At 28.9% G+C, this 18,856-nt stretch overlaps 1 protein-coding gene across 1 annotated transcript; it reads right to left on the bottom strand.

Annotated features, from left to right (window-relative positions):
• Window positions 1-160: 160 nt before the first annotated feature.
• LOC128392804 (serine-rich adhesin for platelets-like) lies at window positions 161-18,366 on the bottom strand. The gene is made up of 4 exons (XM_053352882.1): window positions 16,308-18,366; window positions 14,693-15,842; window positions 1,544-2,169; window positions 161-1,468 (listed from the first exon to the last, which is right to left on the bottom strand). The coding sequence occupies exons 1-4, from the start codon at window positions 17,211-17,213 to the stop codon at window positions 608-610; spliced, it is 3,543 nt and encodes a 1,180-aa protein (XP_053208857.1). The 5' UTR covers window positions 17,214-18,366; the 3' UTR covers window positions 161-607.
• Window positions 18,367-18,856: the final 490 nt, after the last annotated feature.

Here is an 18,856-nt window from a genome sequence, read left to right as displayed (position 1 = left end):
CGGAAAGAATAGAACACAAAATGGAAAAGCGGGAAAATTGAAAATCCAAAGAAAATGAAATTTATCGATAATTAAATTTGTAAATTCCAAACAATTAACAAAGTTAATTTAATTGAATTGAATCAATTGCATGAGAAGGGAAAAAGAGTAACCATCAATGTGAAAATGATTGAATGATAGTTTATCTTTATTGTTGTATCTTAATTACAGTTAAATATTTATATTTGTATTTATATTTATATTGATTTTTTTGTGATGAGAATGAATTACAATTAGTTAATTGTTAAATTGGATGATTGAATTAGACAAAGAAAGAAAAGAGAGAGGAAAAATTTCTCATGACATTTAAACAAATTCCGTTTTCATTTTCACTCTCAGAGTTAAATTTATTATTCCAATCAATATGAATTTATCATTGTAATTAGGAGATTAAAATATTAATGATCAATCAAATCAAATCCCTTCCGTTAATTGTTGATAAAATTAAATACAAGAAGTGAAGGGAAGAAGACAAAAAAAAACCTTGTAAATCAAATTGCGATGAATATGAATAATTATTGATACATATATAAATTGATGAATATGAATGATGATTAGTTGATATCGATCAAGATGAATCATTGATACAATTAACATCTAGAACCCTGTTATCATTTGAAGGCATTTCGTTCAATTTGATATTCAAACATTTAACTAAAGTTGATTGTTCTGATTCTGAATCAGCTTTAGTATCGCTGTGATTACAATCAGATTTATCTTCATATGCGTTAACCGGAATCCTCATGAAAACGGGTTGATCATTTTCCTTTCGATCATCATCTTCATCATCATTATGATAATTTTCATCGTTTGATTGCTTCTTATTTGTAACTAATTGTTCATTATTATTATTAAAATTATCTTCTTCATCTTCATCGGAAATGCCTTCATTTTCATCAATCTTCAAAGGTGCTTGACTATCCTCATCATCATCATCATCATTATCATCGTCATCAAACATCATATTAATTGTTGATTGTTTCTCATTCATTATAACCTCGTCTTTGATTTTATCTGAAAACTTTTCGATGTTTTCATTGAAATTTTCTTCTTTTTCTTCGTCTTCTTCCGGTTTTCGAGGTGGTTGATTGTTCTCCTTCCGGTCGTTATGTCCGCCGATGAAACTGCTGTTCGAAGTGTTCGAATCAACGTCCATAAGATCAGCGTTTTCACAAGATTCCGAAAAAATTGTAGACTCATTGGGTTTGTTTATTGCCGTTAATTCAGAATCACTATTAACTGGAATTCGAGATGAATTGGAATTTATCTTTGAACCTTTCGATTTTTTTACTTTCGCTTGACCACTACTGTTATTATTTTCTCCTTGACCTTCTCCTCCTCCAGAGACTCGATGTTCTGCTGCTTGAGCATTGGTGATACCTTCTAATTTCTTCCACTTGGTTCGTCGATTTTGGAACCAAATTTTAACCTAAAGAAAAAGAAAATATCGAAAAGTTTCCATTAGATCAAACAGTCAACTGAATTTAGGTCATTTTTTGTTTACCTGAGTCTCTGTGACCGAAAGTGTCCTCGCCATTTCCGCTCTTTCAGAAGATGAAAGGTACTTCTTAATTTCAAACTGTTTTTCAAGTTCGAAAATTTGTCTCCCAGTGAAAGTGGTTCGAGCTTTTTTCTTTCGATTTCCTTTTCCGTCAATTAAATCACCTTCACCATCACCACCCATTGAATCATCATTGTAACAATTATCATCATCATGACCAGACTCCATTGATATTGCAGTTGAAATGTGACTATCTTCATTATCATCACCATTTATCATCATCAGATCAACCTCATCATTTGAATTATTATTACTATTATTACCATGGAAGTGATGACGAGGATGATGATGAACTTTACCTGGATTGAGTTCATCAAAGTTAATTGATGATGATGATGATAAAGAGGATAAACCATTAACACCACCAACACCAGAACCAGCAATTGATGAAATTAAATCAGTTGAATTGAGGAAACCATGTGGATGAGTATTTCCACCATCAATTGATGATTCCTTGTGATTGGTAGACAAGGAAACCGAGGATGAGGAAGATGAAGATGAAGATAAACTCGATTTTCCTTTCGATTCTTTCTTTCTCTTTATTCCTTTGGTTGATGAAGATAATCCACCTAAAGAGCAAAAAACAATCAACAAAACGTAAAAGAATTAAAAAAAAGATCATTAGAACAATTAGAAAATTTTATATCATCAACATGATACAACGAATGAATTTGATTCATTACACAAATCTGAAGTTCTCAAACAAAGATCTCAGGCAAATGTCGTTACAAATACTTGAAGGGAACAATTTCAAGGATATTATCTTGAGAATTATGAAATTTTCATAATTATCAGATGAAAATGATACAAAAAGTCAAATATTGAATCAGAAACAAATACATGAGAAAAAATAATAACAATTTTAAGCTTCTTCATGTTATGTTTACCTGAAAGATGAAAATATCTTCAGATTATATTAGATAGATGATATTGAAAGATTATTGTTATTATATATTAATATTTGAGACTAAGAAGTTGTCAAAAAATCAGAATCGAAACTTTTATCAGAACTTTTTTTTTTTTCAGAACTTTAATATTATCTCTTTCTCTCTTTCTGTTTTCTGTCAATTTTCAGTTTCTTTGAACAGAACTTTTTTTCTTTCTCTTTTTTTCAAAGTCAAATCATTCTCATGGTATCATGATGATGATTATTATCAGCATCATGTAAAAGTAATATCTTCATGTCTGGACCAGAATCAATTTTCAGAAAGTTTCCTCATTTTGGAAAATTTTATATTTTTTCCTCCTTGAAGAAAGAAACAGATTCAGTTGATCATCATCATGATTCCTCATGGATTAGTTATCATTCATGATAACATACAATTCCAAGAGTAATAACAATTTCTAAATCAGGAATAAACATTTTTGCTTCTTTAAACATTGATTAAATTCAATCTGTTGATTGTGATATAAAATTTTTCTTTACATGTATTAATATATATACATAAATGTCTCCGTTGAGTGTAGTCAGTTTATTCATAAGTAATAAAATATTATCATGAAGAGAAAGAAGGAGAAAAAAAAATTAATAACATGATAAAAATTCAGTTGATTCTATGTTGTAACTTCATGAAAAGATAAAGAACAAAAAAAAACCTATTATTTCATGATTATGATTCTGAATTGATGAAAATTTCCCTCTAACATTTGAAACAATTTTCTCAATCCTTTCAACCATGAATAATATTGAAAAAAACAAAGTAAATCATTGAATAACATGATAATCATGATGGTAATAAATGTTTTCACAATAAAAGTTACTACTTTGCTTTTTTTATCGTTTCTATTGATTTGATTTGTGATAAAATTAATTGATCAATATGATCAGAGTAGAAAGATAAACATTAAGGTGAATATACAACATTTTATTATCACCATGATATTCACGAAATTGATCCTGGAGATATAATAATAATTTCTGTTCACGTTTCTATTTTCATCTGAGTCTAAAAATGTTACTCATTTTTATCGATCTGTTTCTCATTCTCTTTAGCATCCTCATCTTTTATTTTGTCTTTTTCTCTGATTTCAAACTGGTATAAGTTCAATTTCAGTTTCCATTATCTCAGAACTTCATGATCACCGAAACTTTTGACAGTAGTGTTATTTTACTTCTCTCTCTCTCTCATCTCTCATGGTTTCATGGTCAAAGTCGAAATTGATTAAGATAAAATGTTAGAATTGATAGTTTTCATCATCTTCCACCAACTGAATACTCTGAACAATATTGATCATTTTGATGACATTTTTTGTCCTTTTCTCTTTGTAAAAATAATATTACAAGTCATGATAATCCATTGGAAATGCCCTCGGGCTATAATAACTATAATATTGACGATAATGTGAAAGTAGCTTACAATCACAAGGTATTAGATAATGATGACGATGATGGTGATGATAAAAATGAAGATGATGAGTTCTCAGATATATCAATATCTTCATGGGGTTTTTTTTCAACGGTTAACTGAGTTAATCTGCTGATGATTAAGATGAAAATGTCGATATGAATGAGAAAAAAACAAAAGTAAATATAAGATATCATCTCAACTTATCATCATCATGATCATCATGTAATCTCAATGTTAAAATAGTTCTGATTCATATTGAAATTAGACGAGTAATGATAAATTGACTTTAATTATCACAGAAAGCAAATGATTAATTATCATTGTGAACATCATTACGACACAATATTAATCTTAATAATAATCAAAGGATCAAATAAAAACAATAAGAGTCTCAGATTGATTTTCATGATGATGATGATCATCATTCAGTTAATGATAACTTACTAATCTAGTTTTCATCCTTATCCTCATCATTATCATCAAGTTAACATTTTATATTAACAATTGTCAATCTCTTGAGTCTATTTTGATTATTTTATCATCTTTATCCTCATCCAAACAATTGAAATGATCAAGATAAATCAATAACATCTCCATGATAATGATTATATTAATAGAAATGGAAAACAATTATTATTATTATTACCTTAATCCTGATCATTTAGTTGATTTACTTTTTCATCCTCATCCTTAATGCTCAATCTCAATGAAATGATACACTTGAGATTATTGATTAAATGTTAACCATAAAATTGATTCAAACCTTTTTATCATCCATTGATATTATTATTCAATTGATAACAATCAAGTAGATTGTTGATTCACCTGAAAATGTTATTCACAAATTCATTATTCCAATTGGAAATGATGATGATGGTGAACAATAAAGTGACTTAAAGTGATGATAAGATTGTTAAATATGAAAGAAAATGGAAAGAAAAAAGTTCTAATACCAACTGAGAATCGAAATGAATATATGATTGGCTGGAACTAAATTAATACATTGTTCATTTAATGAAGGAACATTCATCTTCCGTTTACATGTTCATCATTACCATCTTATTGGTCTGATTAACATTCATCATGAACATTATGATATATTCATGGTTATATTTGTATTCCAGTTCTATTCATTTCTTATATTCACATTTACCTTTTTTACTATTTCGTCATAAACTAAGAGCCTTTTCCGGTGACAATTATCAGAAGTCAATCTAATGGATTACAGGAAGATGATGATGAAGAAATAGTGAGTGAATGGGTGAGAGAGAAGGTTGAAAATGATGATAACAGGAAGAGAGAGAAAAGGAAATCTCTAAATAAATAGATTACCAGGAAAAAGAGTGAAAAGGTTATCGAAATTTTTTTCGAACTATTTTTTTTATTATTATTTTCTATTTCCAAATTTTCCAGGGTTAACCTTTCATTCATTTAGTTGGTAAAATTGAAGAGAGAGAATAACCTGAAACCTAATTAACTTTAATTATTATCGAAATCAAGTCATCAGATGAAAAGAATCAGTTGGAATCCATTATCAAATAGGTTTATCAAAAAGTTCAAACAATTAATATGATAACAATTGATGATGCAATGGGAATGATTAACTGTATGTTGGTGAATAGATTCAAGTAACCATGATAATAATTGTGGGAGTGGGTATGAAGGAGGAGGAAGAGGAAAGAATCATATTGTGAGAGTGTGTCAATACTTTGTGCTTAACCTTTTATATTAATTATAACAATTTAATTACATCCCAGGAATCAGGATGAGAGTAAGAGTGAAATAGTTATACTGATGATGGAGATAATTTCAAGTTAAATAAAGTTACTTATCCTTTTCCATCCTCATCTTTGTCCTTGTTATTTGCTTAATATTTTCCCCTCCCTGCATCATATGCATCATCATCATCATCTTCTTCATCTTCTTCATCTTCTTCATTCATTGTAACATTCTCATTGAATATAATTTTTTTTCCTCATCTCATCTTATGGTCTATGTTACATGTAATACGTTTGTCATGTTACATCACATGTATCCAAGTAATATTATTGTTATTTCATCTTCAGATGGATGATGTTGCTGCTGGTCTTTTCATCTTCCTCTTCCTCTTCATCATCATCATCATCATCCCTCCTACTTTTTATCAAAGAAACTTTTTTCCTTTCCATCACGCTAAGTACCTTTGATGAAGATGATGATGCAGAGGATGAGAGAGAAAGTGAAAAGCAAGGATGATGAAGGAGAAGAAGCAATTTAATAGTAAATTGCTCGTATTATTGATACACATACAGTATGAGAATACAATCAGAATGCATGATGGAGATAAAGAAAGATAAACAAAAATAAATAACAGAATAGAATTGATGAGAATTGAGAGAGAGAGAGAGAGAGAATGCTTATTTTTTTCTTCTCTTGTTGATAATAATAACTGTGAATATATAAAATCAGATGGAATTTAAATCAACAGAGGAAATGTTAATATTCAATGTCAAAGTCGATGATTACAATTGACAGAATCATTTTTGACAGTTAACCAATATCATTATCATTTCTCTCATCATCTCATAATCATCTTCATCATCATTGATGTGATAGTCAATGCATCAAATGATTTCATGTGTTAATCAAATAAAAGTAAAAAATGAGAGAAACAAAATTCAAGTTCGAAAATTTCGAAAAGTTCTAATGGGAAGGAAAAGTTTCTCTCTCTCTCTCTCTCTCTCTCTCTCTCTCTCTCTCTCTCTCTCTCTCTTCTTCTTTTCTCAAAACTTATTTATATTAAATTCGGAATTATAATGAGTTACAGTATTTTGAATAATTTTTTCCTCTCTCACTGAACTTTTTTTCATTACTACATTTACTTTCTGATCATTGATCCACCTCAACCTCATCATGTATGAATACACAAATCATGTTACTCTCATGTTCAATTTTCTCAACTTGAGTCTACTGGTTAATTCAGTTAATCATGAATAAGAATAAAATTATAATAACAATTAACATCACTATCGAACATGGAGAAGAATGGAAAAAAACATTCACTCTCATCACTATTATTACTCATGAACAGTTATCATTGAAGAAAATTAGTTCCATTGATATAATATAATAATGAGAATTGAACATGTGTCGAGTTCTAAAAAAAAACTTTTTTCTCTTTTTTCCTGTTTGTTTGCATTTTCGAAAGAGAAAGAGAGAGAAAGAAAAAAAAGTTCTAAGTAAATTGTCATTCTCATTATCAGACTCCTGGAACTTGAATGATTCAAATGATAGGTTCTAATTGTAACAATTAAACGTGCGAAAAGTTCAAAAGTTTATTCATGATTTTCCATGACGATTAAAAAATAAATCAGTAAATTGTAATCACTTGGATAACATTGTTGATACAATAAATGTATGATTCATTTGATTGAATTATCGTTGATTAGGTACACAGATTAATGAGCTTGATTGAAGCCAAGAATAGATTTCAATGGTTTTAATCATTGTTATCATGATATTCATTGAATCCCCTGAGTCTTTTTATATATATACACGGGTGATGATAATATTATCTCAATTGTTGTTGATTCATCTCAATCTCAACTATTATTTACTTGAATCATTTAACTAACCTACATGATATTATTCAACTGAATTTGTATTATGTTTACAAGTTAACCTTCAATTTCATTCACTATCAACATGTAGTTCACGTTGATTAAATTCAATCAATTGAATCAATTTTCATGAACCATCAACTAATATTATCATCATCATGATAGACTTTCAAATAATGAAACTATTATTATATGAATACACCATCAATTTAATCAATAATAGTTAATCAATTTTAACAACTTATCATCATTAATTAGCAGACTGAACATTTCAAGAATTACCCTGAAGATTGAGAAAGTTCAATTTAACTTCTTGTAATTAAGACAAAGTTTTAATTGTTAATTTTATCTTTTTTTTCATTTTAGGAAATTAACTGATCATGATAATTTAGGAATCTTCATCTTGATCATCATGAAGTTGAAGCTTATATATGGAGGAGGAAATGTTGAAAATAATCAGGATCATTTGTTATCAACAGAATAGCCTCAAGCTATTTGGCAAAATATTTCAACACTTGAAACTGATAAATATGATCACCATGATGGAAAATATATTATGTAGATGATGAAATGAATTGAAATGAAAGAGATAACAAAATATTGTTAAAGTTTCTAATGTAACCCAAGGCCAACAATTCAATTATCACCCTGAAAGTTACATGAATATGAAATTGGTGAACAAGAAGAAAACAAAAACAATCAAATCATTTGATGATAATATAAAGCAAACAGTTTATGATGATGATGGTGTTGGGAAAATATCATCTGTAACATGAGATTGAATTATAATCACAATCAGCTGATGATATTTACCATTGGGATTCAAGTTGATGATCAAGTTTAAAAGTTACATTGAATCAATAGATTGAGATGAAAAAAAGTGACAACATAAGTGTTAAGGTTTAATCAGAGGAGGTGGAGTGTAAATGGGAGTGGATCTTCAAGTATATATATATCACCATGGAAAAGTGATAAAGATAAAAATGTAAATGATGACGAGGGAAAATGTTTCAAACCATCAATACCCTTAGGGTATTGAGAAAAAAAATTCAGAGATAAGTTTATCCTCTGTTATTGACTTTGGATAGGAGGGCAAGGTAAGTTTCCATCTTGTCTTTATTGTGATGCCAGAAAATCAGTTTATTGTTACTAAAACTTTGATTCAAATGAGATATTTAATATCATATAACAATGAACATGATGATGGTTATGATAAATATTAACATGATCAGAGGTAAATCTTGATAAATCATCAAAAAATATCACAATTATAATGAGTGAGATAAGTTAACTTGATGACAATGTGAATTTAAATCGCCAATTGTAATATTTATCGTAACTCTTGTAATTATAATGCTCCTCAATCAATGTAACGGTAAATTTATCAACCCATAATGGAAATGGTGAAAAAAAATGGTTACATAATTATGATATTAATACTTTGATATTAAAATTGAGATTAGATTGATGAAGATACAAGTGATGTTGTTGAATTAATAGGGTAAAAGTTATAATCTTACCACGTATTAGGAAAAAGGGGATGATAAGGATGAAGATGAAGATGAAGATGAAGGATTTTAGGGATGAGGATGCTGAGGTACTTAAATAGAGTGCATATGAAAAATATATATTATTATTTTTATCGTCATTATGATAAGGGAAATGTCATTTAAACGGTTATAAAGATATAACTTGTTTATTTTTCATGTGTTGGTCTTTACTATGGATGGACATTTCGAGATGATGAAGACAAGGAAGATGAGGAAGATGATCATATCTTTCAATTTTCTCCTTCTACTTTTTTTTTATATCTTCATGTAATTCACTAGATTGATTTTATTTATCCTCTTCTTCAAATGTTATTATTGTTATGATATTATATTCCTCATCTCGTCTGTGAATCTAATAATAAGAGTAACTTTTCATATCTTTTCCTTTCATTATTTGATTCATCCTCATCTTTTATCATCATCATCATCATCATAATTGTCTTCATCCCTTTTTCTGTGATCAACTGTATATACTTCATACTGGCCTCAACTATTTTCCAGTTGACCAGTTAAGTTTAAATTGGATGTTATTGGTTATGGGGAGAGTACATAATATATTATGTGTAGTATAAGAGATTGGGTTGATAATAGAGACTAGAAAATGATGAGGATGATGATGAGAGAAGTGAACATTGAAGTAATTGGAGTATCCATTGAATTTAAATGAGAAAGGGAAACATTATATTAATTGGTTAATTTTGTAGTTTGTCCATTGAAAGGGAAAAGTTAAAAAAGTCACAAAATTTTCATCATCATGAAATCAAAAAGCTTAATCATAATCCTGTTCATCCACACCCACAGTTTAATCCTTGCCATGAATTAAATGAATCGTCATCTTTATGAGCAACAATCAGAGATGACAATCAGTAAACTTATTCAATTAAAAAGAGATTCATTAATTTTAAAAGTAATGAATTAAAAAAAAAGTCCTAAGGTATTTACATGATCATATCAGGTAGAAAATGATAATCTAGCAAAGTTAAATTATGAATTCTCATGAAATGAAAGTTAATTAACTTGATACTATTAGTGGAAACTAAATGTCAGACTAATGTAATAATCAAACATGAATAAAATTACATAGGAAATATAAGTTTTACTCTAACAACAAATCAGTTGACAGTTCAAGTTGAGTCCTCTCATTTTCACTCCTACTTTTTTACTTAACTGATAAGCTCATTTACCGTTATAATATATATAACATTTACCTCTCTCTCTCTCTCTCTCATCTGACCCACTCCCCCTTTTCCATTATTATCATCAACATGATTATAATCACCATCATCATCATTATTATTATTCCTATTTGAATCATCAAACAAACCTCATGCTATCTTCATATGTATTAGCTTTTAGCTTTTAATGTCTATTCAAGTTGTCCAATTTCCTGCATCAATCTAACCCAAACTATTGTATTATTATGATGATAATCACTAGTTTTTCATCATCTTCATCCTCCTTTTCCTCCTCCTCATCATCATTTTTGTCATCTCACTGAGTGTCTATGTGTATATTATAACACACTCTATCACTCCCACAGGCTTTTACTCTCATATAATATCAATGAAAATGGTTAAATAATAATTTGAGGTTGATTCTGATTCCAAATATTAGATTAGATATAAAACATATACATACATATGATATTAATGGACATTGGTCATTATAAAGACACGGTGCTGGTCAGATAATATTAGTAATGATGGTGAGGGAGTTCATTAAATCATCATTATCATCATCAGTATCAATCTCAATTTACCAATTTAAACAACAACAATTAACTCAATCCTATTTTATTCCCCTTCTTATATTATATATTGTTAATATTAACTAATGTAACTTGATTCATTTTTCCTTCTCTACAAAATCAATTAACTATTGTCTTTGCTTAGGTAATTACTTTTTGCTCATTATTATTACTCTTTGGGTGATAATTACTTATGGTCAATTCTTAATCATTTAAACTGTTTCGACAATTAATTCTATGCTAATTACAAGTAAACTATTGATTAGACTTTAGGTTTTCTATTAGCATTTATAATACTATTGAATTGTATCTAATTGATTATATTTTTGGGTAATTCTATTGATGAAAATGTTAGTTGATAATCATTTATAATGTACCATAGGTTTTACTTCAATTCCAATGGGAGTATGAGTTTATTTTTCTTGGTTGACAGATAAGTGATTTTATTTTCACTTTGCTTTTGATACATGAAAAGATGAAGATGAAGATGAAGATGGAGATAAGTTTGAGGATGAGGAAATAGGAAGTAGATTGACTTGATGAAGATTGTGAAGGAAAAAAAAAATAAAATAAAAGGCGGGAAAAAGTTAGGAAACTGAGGAGATTTGGATAAATGAATCAACGAGTTTACATTATTAAGTGATGAGTGAACTCAAACTCTAATTATAAATTAACTGAATGAAACTGGAAACGGAAATGCAAGTCTTTCTTTTCTTCCTCTCTTATTATATTGTTCACTTGGGATGAAGGAAGCAAAAAAAATATGTATTATATTATGAGATGAAGAAACTGACTTGGATTCTGAGCTATCATGAACTTTCATAGAATTCAATTCAGAATGGTTAAAAGCTGGAAACACATAAATATCAAGAGTAAGCAATAAAATGTGAACAACCAGGATAATATTATCATCATGATGATAATCATCAACTTTTATCTATTGAAAAGATTTCCTTGATTTCCTTTTCAGTTTCATGATCATGAAATAAATCATGAAATGAGTTAATATTTTGGCCTCTGTCTTTGATTACTTCAAATTTGCTTAATCATTGGGAATATAAATTGTTATTCTAATTGTTGTTGTTCACTAGTGAATTTAATTAAGATGATAAGTTAATTATATTAAAAAGGGAATTGAATTGTTTTCATGTTGATCTTCAATTGAAAGTCTTGACAATTTATCAAGCTGATTGTGAGATTAACAAGATTAATGTGATTTGAATTGAGGGTGGAAAATGTATTGTTATTATTATCTGAGGAGGGATAATGTATACCAAAGATTAGGAGGTGGGAAAAGCAACGGTGGGCAAATTGAAATGATAACAATGAGGAAAAGTTTAAGTTATGATTGATAAAAAAGTGAAGAGAAATAAATTGTTGTAAACAATCAATAAATCATTTAGATTCATGTTGAACATTTTCAATTGATGAAATGTTACTTTTTGGTTTACATGAAAAAGATTTTTTTTTAAAGTTGATTAACAATCTAATCAAATTGAGTTTACTGTATAATTTGATAATGATTAGGAGAGTGTCAATGATTAGTCTGATGCTCGTGATTATTTACATGTATCTGTGAATTATTCATAATATCAGATGAGAGAGAGAGAGATAAAGTTGATTCTCATGTTGATATTAGTTTAAGGTTAGTGAATTTAGGTTGAGGAAGGTTAAGGTTATCATGATAATAGTGTGATAATGGATTGACTTGAATAACATGGTGATGATAATGAAGAGTAAACATATGAAACAAATTAAAAATTCCGAGTCTTTTATCAACATTATTATCTTCATGGTGGAAAAGCTAATAATCTTCATGATACTTTTCATTATTCAGAATAAGATAGAAAACGATGAAAGATGAAGATACTAAACAATAAGGGAGAGGGGAAGAGAAGAAAGGGAGAATAGATCTCTGAGACAAAGGAGGGAGAGAAAGAAGATGATGATGATGATGGAGAAAGATGAGAGGTGGTAAATAAAGAAATCATATAACAAGCAACAAGAAGATGATAGTGATAATAGAATGAAAAATGTGATAGAAAAAAACGAGAGAAAAAAGTGATGAGGATGAAAAGAAGATGAAGAAACAAAGAGAGAGAGAGAGAGAGAAAATGAGAATAAAAAGTACATCATCTTAGAGTAAAGTCTGAGGATTATTAAAGAAGAAGAGGAAGAGGATGAAGATGGAGAAAATTATCAAAAGGCAGAACATATTTGAGAAAACAAGGAGTCAAAACGAGAGCGAAAGAGAGACAGTGAAATGGGTTGAGCATGAAAAAAGAATGAAAAATTGGAGAAAAAGATGAAGGATGGAAACTGGGTGGAGACGGAAGAAGAAGAAGAAGAAGAAGAAGAAGAAGAAGAAGAAAAAGGAAAATGAAAGAGAAACAGAGAGAAGATGATAAATATGGATGATGAAATTTTCCCTTACCATGTTGGTGAAGCCTCTTTACACCAGAGTGTGTAAAGTTAAATGCAGGGAGGGAAAACCCAAGGTAGCAAACGGTGGGAGTGAAAATTATATTATAACATGAAAGTTGTATTGGATTGACAAAGAAAAAGTAAAATGAAAAAACGAGATTGAATAAAAACTTTGCCAATCTTTTCAGGAACAAATTATATTTAACCTTATATACTATTTTTACCGTTAACTGTTTCATCATCATCATCATCATCATCCTTTCTCATCATTTGTATCACTTTTTATTTCTCTAGTATATTTATACTTCCCATTGATACTGAAAATATAGTTGGGAAAAAAACTGCTTCAAGTTATCATTAAGTTAACTTAATGAAAACTCAATCTCCATCTTCACCATATTCATGATAAAATCAACTGCTTGTTACAATTATCACCATTTCATGATCATCATCATGGTCTATAGATTTCAAATGTTTCAACAATAAATGATAGTTGGAATCACCAACATGATAATATCTTCATTGAGACTCAACTTTTTTCATTCTTTCAGTCTGATGATAATAATAATGTAACGATAATAATAAATATCAATCAAGGTTGATTGTTAGTCATCTTATTGTTAAGGGATTGGTTGGTTGAGTTTCAGCATTGATCATAGGAAAATGTTTATCATCATCATCATCATGGTTATTAAATCAATCAGTTATAAATATCATCTTATTTACCTGATATCAAGTTTTCATTTTCTTGTTATTGGTTAATAGGCTTTCAGTTAAATTCAAACTTTTTTATATCGTTTTTATTTCATTTTTGTTGTTGTTGTACAATTTCAATCAGAAAATAATATTCTTGACATAACTGAAAAGTTCAGTATAATTCAAGAGCTGGAAACTTTTACCATGAATTCAATTGTGAGTATTTTCACCATTATCCAGAAAAATGTAATAACTTGTCTTGAATTTAATATGATATTTTTTTTTTACCTTTTCCCTTTTCATGCCAATCATTTTATATACATTTTACTTCACAATTGTATATTAAGTTATATATTTTGCACCAGAAAACTGGTATTTTCCTGGTATCACTTAATTTTATCAACCAGAATTATATTATTCTGGTTCAATTTAAGTGTAAATATTATCATAGACAATGTCATGACTTATTAATTACATAATTAATGTGTCAAACTGATTATTAGTCAACATTTTCAGTAATAATTAATGAGTATATAAATGTAACTTGTTAAACTGTTATCTTTGGTTAAATACGGAAACGGAAATGATGGTGATAACTTTTGATTCTGTTGTGTATCAAGTTGATAGGAAAATGACTTTTTATCAATTACACTATTTAATCATCGTTGTAATGATTATGATTATTGTGATATTGTTACTGTTGAAATGATTTATTTGACTTTTCTTACCTTTAAGATAGTCGGAAGTTAAATTTGATTTAGTTAATCGTTGGAGAGATGAAAAATCTAATATATCATCAGGATGATTGTTATTATTATTGGTTGTTGATCGTTTCGATGTTATTTGATCAGAGTTAACAGTTAACTTTAGGGAATTGGATGGAGATGATGATGAAGATGATGAGGATGAAAAGGTAAATGATGATGAGGTATTTTTGACTTTTGATGTTTGAATTGTTGTTGTTACTGTTCCTGGTATGGAGGATGATGAATTGACAGTTGGATGATTATTTGTAGATGATGAGGATGATGTTGACGAGGATGGAGATAAGGAAGAGATGAGATTTGTATTATTATTATTATTATTTGAAGATAATGCTGATGAAGATGATTTAGAATTAATCTTTAATATTGATTCATTATTATTACGATTGTTGAAAGTGATGGGCACAGAAAGTGAAGATGATAAGGACAACGAGGATTTAGACAATGGCAGTGATGATGATGAAGATAAAGATGATAATGATTTCATTTGTAAAGATGATGGTGAAGGTGACAAAGAAGATGAAGAAGTTGGTGAATGAGATGATAATGAAGACAATGAGGATAATGATGTTGAGGCTATTGTTGTTGTAGTAGTTGTAGTTGTTAGGGTTGTTGTTGTTGGAGATGTTGATGATACTTTTGGTGATGATGATGATGAACGACATTTAGATAAATCAAGTGCTGATGATTGATAACCTTCACTTAAGGTTTCACAACTCGAACTTGATATTAATGTTGATTCCAATTCTTTGGGAAACTTTTTATCAGAACGGCGATTTTCATTTACTGTACCATAGGATAAATTTAATGGTTGATCAGCTGATTGAATACCAGGTAAACTTAAAGGTGTAGGCGATGATGTGACAGGAGTGGACAAAGGTAGTGGCAGTGGTGGTGGTGGAGGTGGTGGAGGTAGTAAATTGGGTAGAGATGTGAATGATTTAATTGACATCGGTGGGATAAAAGTTTTCTTGCTTCTCTCCTTGTGACTTTTCATTTGATTATCTGAAGAGACATTTTTAATTGCTGATGATTTACCTCGTCCTTTACCTGATTTAGTTACCTTATCCTCTAGAGAAACTGATGATTTAACTGATTTACTCTTAATTGTTTTCTAAAATTGGAAAAATGAGAAATAAAAAACAACATTAGATTGTTAAATCTCAAGTAACATTTGGAAAAAAACTGATTATTATGATTAAAATTTTCTGATAAATTGTTTCAATTTCAATCTCTCTATTTACACTTGATGAATGTTTGATTAAAGTTTCCATCATTATGATAATCAGATAAATCAACATGATCATGATAATGATTAAATGAATCAAATTTAAACAAGCCAAAGATTAAGATCAATAATCTTATTGAAAGGTTAAGGATTTTGTTTTTCCTTCACCCAAAGGTAATCTATTATTACACTTACTGATACACTGTTGTAGCTTTTGATTGTTGCCTTTCGTGACTTCACATATCTAACAATCAAAATTGATTATTATCATTAAATAATCTAAACCGAGACACAATTTGAAACAATTTACCTACACTTTAATCATGATTAACACTGATCATCAAGACGCACCTTTGATGGTTTATTATCAATGAAATTTAAGTGAGACACTAAACAATATGGATCAATAGATTTTAGATTATTATTATTATTATTATTATTAATTTCCAATCTATTATTATGATTATTTTTTACTAATGAAGTTAGTTTGATTGTTGGTTCAATTGATTTACCAATGGTTTTTATATTATTATCACAATTAAATCTACTTGTTGATGATTTAGATGTTACCTTTGATGATTTATTTTCAATATTTTTCTGACTTTTGGGTTTACTTTTAGTTGATTGTTGTTTAATTGTTGTTGAATTTAGTTTATCCTTTGAGTATCTTTTTTTATCCTTCTTGTTAATCTTATCATTATTAACTGTTGTGGTTGTTGATGATGTTGGTGTTGGTGTTGGTGTTGTTGTTGATAATGATGATGAATTTAGTGTTGATTTGGATGTTGAAATGTTGTTGTTATCCTTATCACAATTAGTTAATGATAGACCCAAAATATTAGCAATTAAAAAGGGTGTTGGTTTAATTGGTGGTTGTGAGTAAACATGTTGATGCCAGGAAGCAATTAAAGGTGAACAATTATCATCAATATTATCATTAATTTCATTTGAATTTAATTTTCTCATTGAAATATTATCAATTTCATTTTCATCTTCATCATCATTTCCATGGTGATTATGAGTAAGTGAATTATTATTACCACAATTAACCAGGTTACCTTTTGATGTTGATGCTGAAGTAATTGTTGGTAAAGTTAATTGTTGTAAACTGTTATTAACTTTACTCTCCGTTCCTTTCAACAATTTAATTGAATGATTTAAATTGTTACTGATGTTGTTGTTGTTGTTATTACTATTATAACCAACACCAGTTAAGGTTTGTTTAAGTATATTAAGTGAATTGATTTTATCCTGCATTTAAATTGACAATCCAAATGGTTGATTATCCAAATGATTAGCACACAAGCAAATACACAGAGACACACAATTAATTAAAAATTGAAGCAAACAATTGATAATCAAGACAATCAATCAATTGGAATTGCAATTGACTTCATCTTCGATATCACTTTGATTTTATTTATATAAAATCGATGAAGGTAACGGTAAATTCACCAGGAAATTGTAACAAAAAAAATGAATGAATTTGAAATTGAATAACTTGAATATGGAAACACAAACAGTTGATAATTAAGATGATGAAAGATAATTGATGAAATGATGAGGCAAAGAATAAGATATGATGATGAGGATGCTAAACTGGATGAAGTGAATGTTTCATGATGAATCCAAGGTAATCCATTGAAATGAATGGTGATGATGAGTAAATAAAGGAAGAGGAAGATGAGGAGAAAGAAAGAAAAAAGTAATAACAATGGTTGAAGAGAAAGAGAATCAAAGAGGATGAAAGATGAAGATAAGAAGATGATGAGCAAAGTTATTTTGATGTTACAAGAGAGAAATATAAGAAAGTGATAAAAAAAGAAAGAGAAAAGGATTGATATATTTATATATTATCTCTTTTCCTCTTCTTCGAACTGATTTTTCTCTTCATATAATAATCACTTTCCTCTCTTTCTACCTTTATATTACTCTGATTCTTTATATCTCTATCTTTCTCTCTTTCTCTCTCTCAATGTTCATCTCTTTTCACCATCACCATGAGGAAAAGAAGATGAGAGAAGAAAAAAAAAGAAACTCAACATTTTTCTCCCTCTTCTTCGGTTTGTCTTCAATTGATCATGTTTAAAAAAGGTTATAACAAATAATAATAATAATAGAATAGAATAGAAGAGTTTCAAAGAGAATAGAAACTTTTTTTTTCAATGTTCGAATTGTTCTTTGGGTAGTTTTTTCTCTCTCTCTCTCTTTCTCCCACTCTCCTTCTTTTTCGAACAAGCAGAGAAAAAGAGACAAAGTGAGTGTTAAAGGGAAGAAGAAGATGAGATGGAGAAGAAGGAGGAGAAAGATGATAAGGATGAAGAAGATGAGATGAGAAGTAACATTCTTTCAAACAACTAGAACAGAGATTTCTATATATATAAATATATTTGACATCTCACTATGCTCAATATCAACATTAAACTTTACTCGTTTTCACTCCTCGACTCACTTGTAACTTTAACTCCCTTTCTCTCTCTCTCTCTCTCTCTCATAGTATAATATAAGTGTAGTATTTACAGAGAGAAAGACAGAGAATTGCGAAAGAGAAAATGGTTAGATTATGTTAGTAGTTTATCTAAAAAGAGTATGTCCTTTCGATTTTTCTCTTTCTCGAGTTCGAACTGTTTCTGTGCACAATATTATTGTTCACGGTTGCGTGATTAGTAAAGTGATTCAACTTTCATCAAGAATCAAGATAATACATGAGAAAGAAAGAGAGAAGGTAGAAAATTATCTTCATCTTCATCACTTTTTCATCATCATCATCTCTCTCTCTCGGTTTTCTTTTCATTGATGTATCTTTTATCATCATTTTCCGAATAGAATATCTAATAAAATCTTCTTATCCTCTCCCTCTCTCTCTCTTCTGTCTCATTTATTATGTATTTACCTTTCGA

The sequence above is a fragment of the Panonychus citri genome, unplaced genomic scaffold, assembly GCF_014898815.1.
Source record: "Panonychus citri isolate SS breed McGregor unplaced genomic scaffold, ASM1489881v1 Contig00137, whole genome shotgun sequence".
Classification (NCBI taxonomy): Eukaryota; Metazoa; Arthropoda; class Arachnida; order Trombidiformes; family Tetranychidae; genus Panonychus; species Panonychus citri.
The sequence above is the reverse complement of the archived record's forward strand: the minus strand, read 5'-3'. Positions and strand labels throughout refer to the sequence as shown.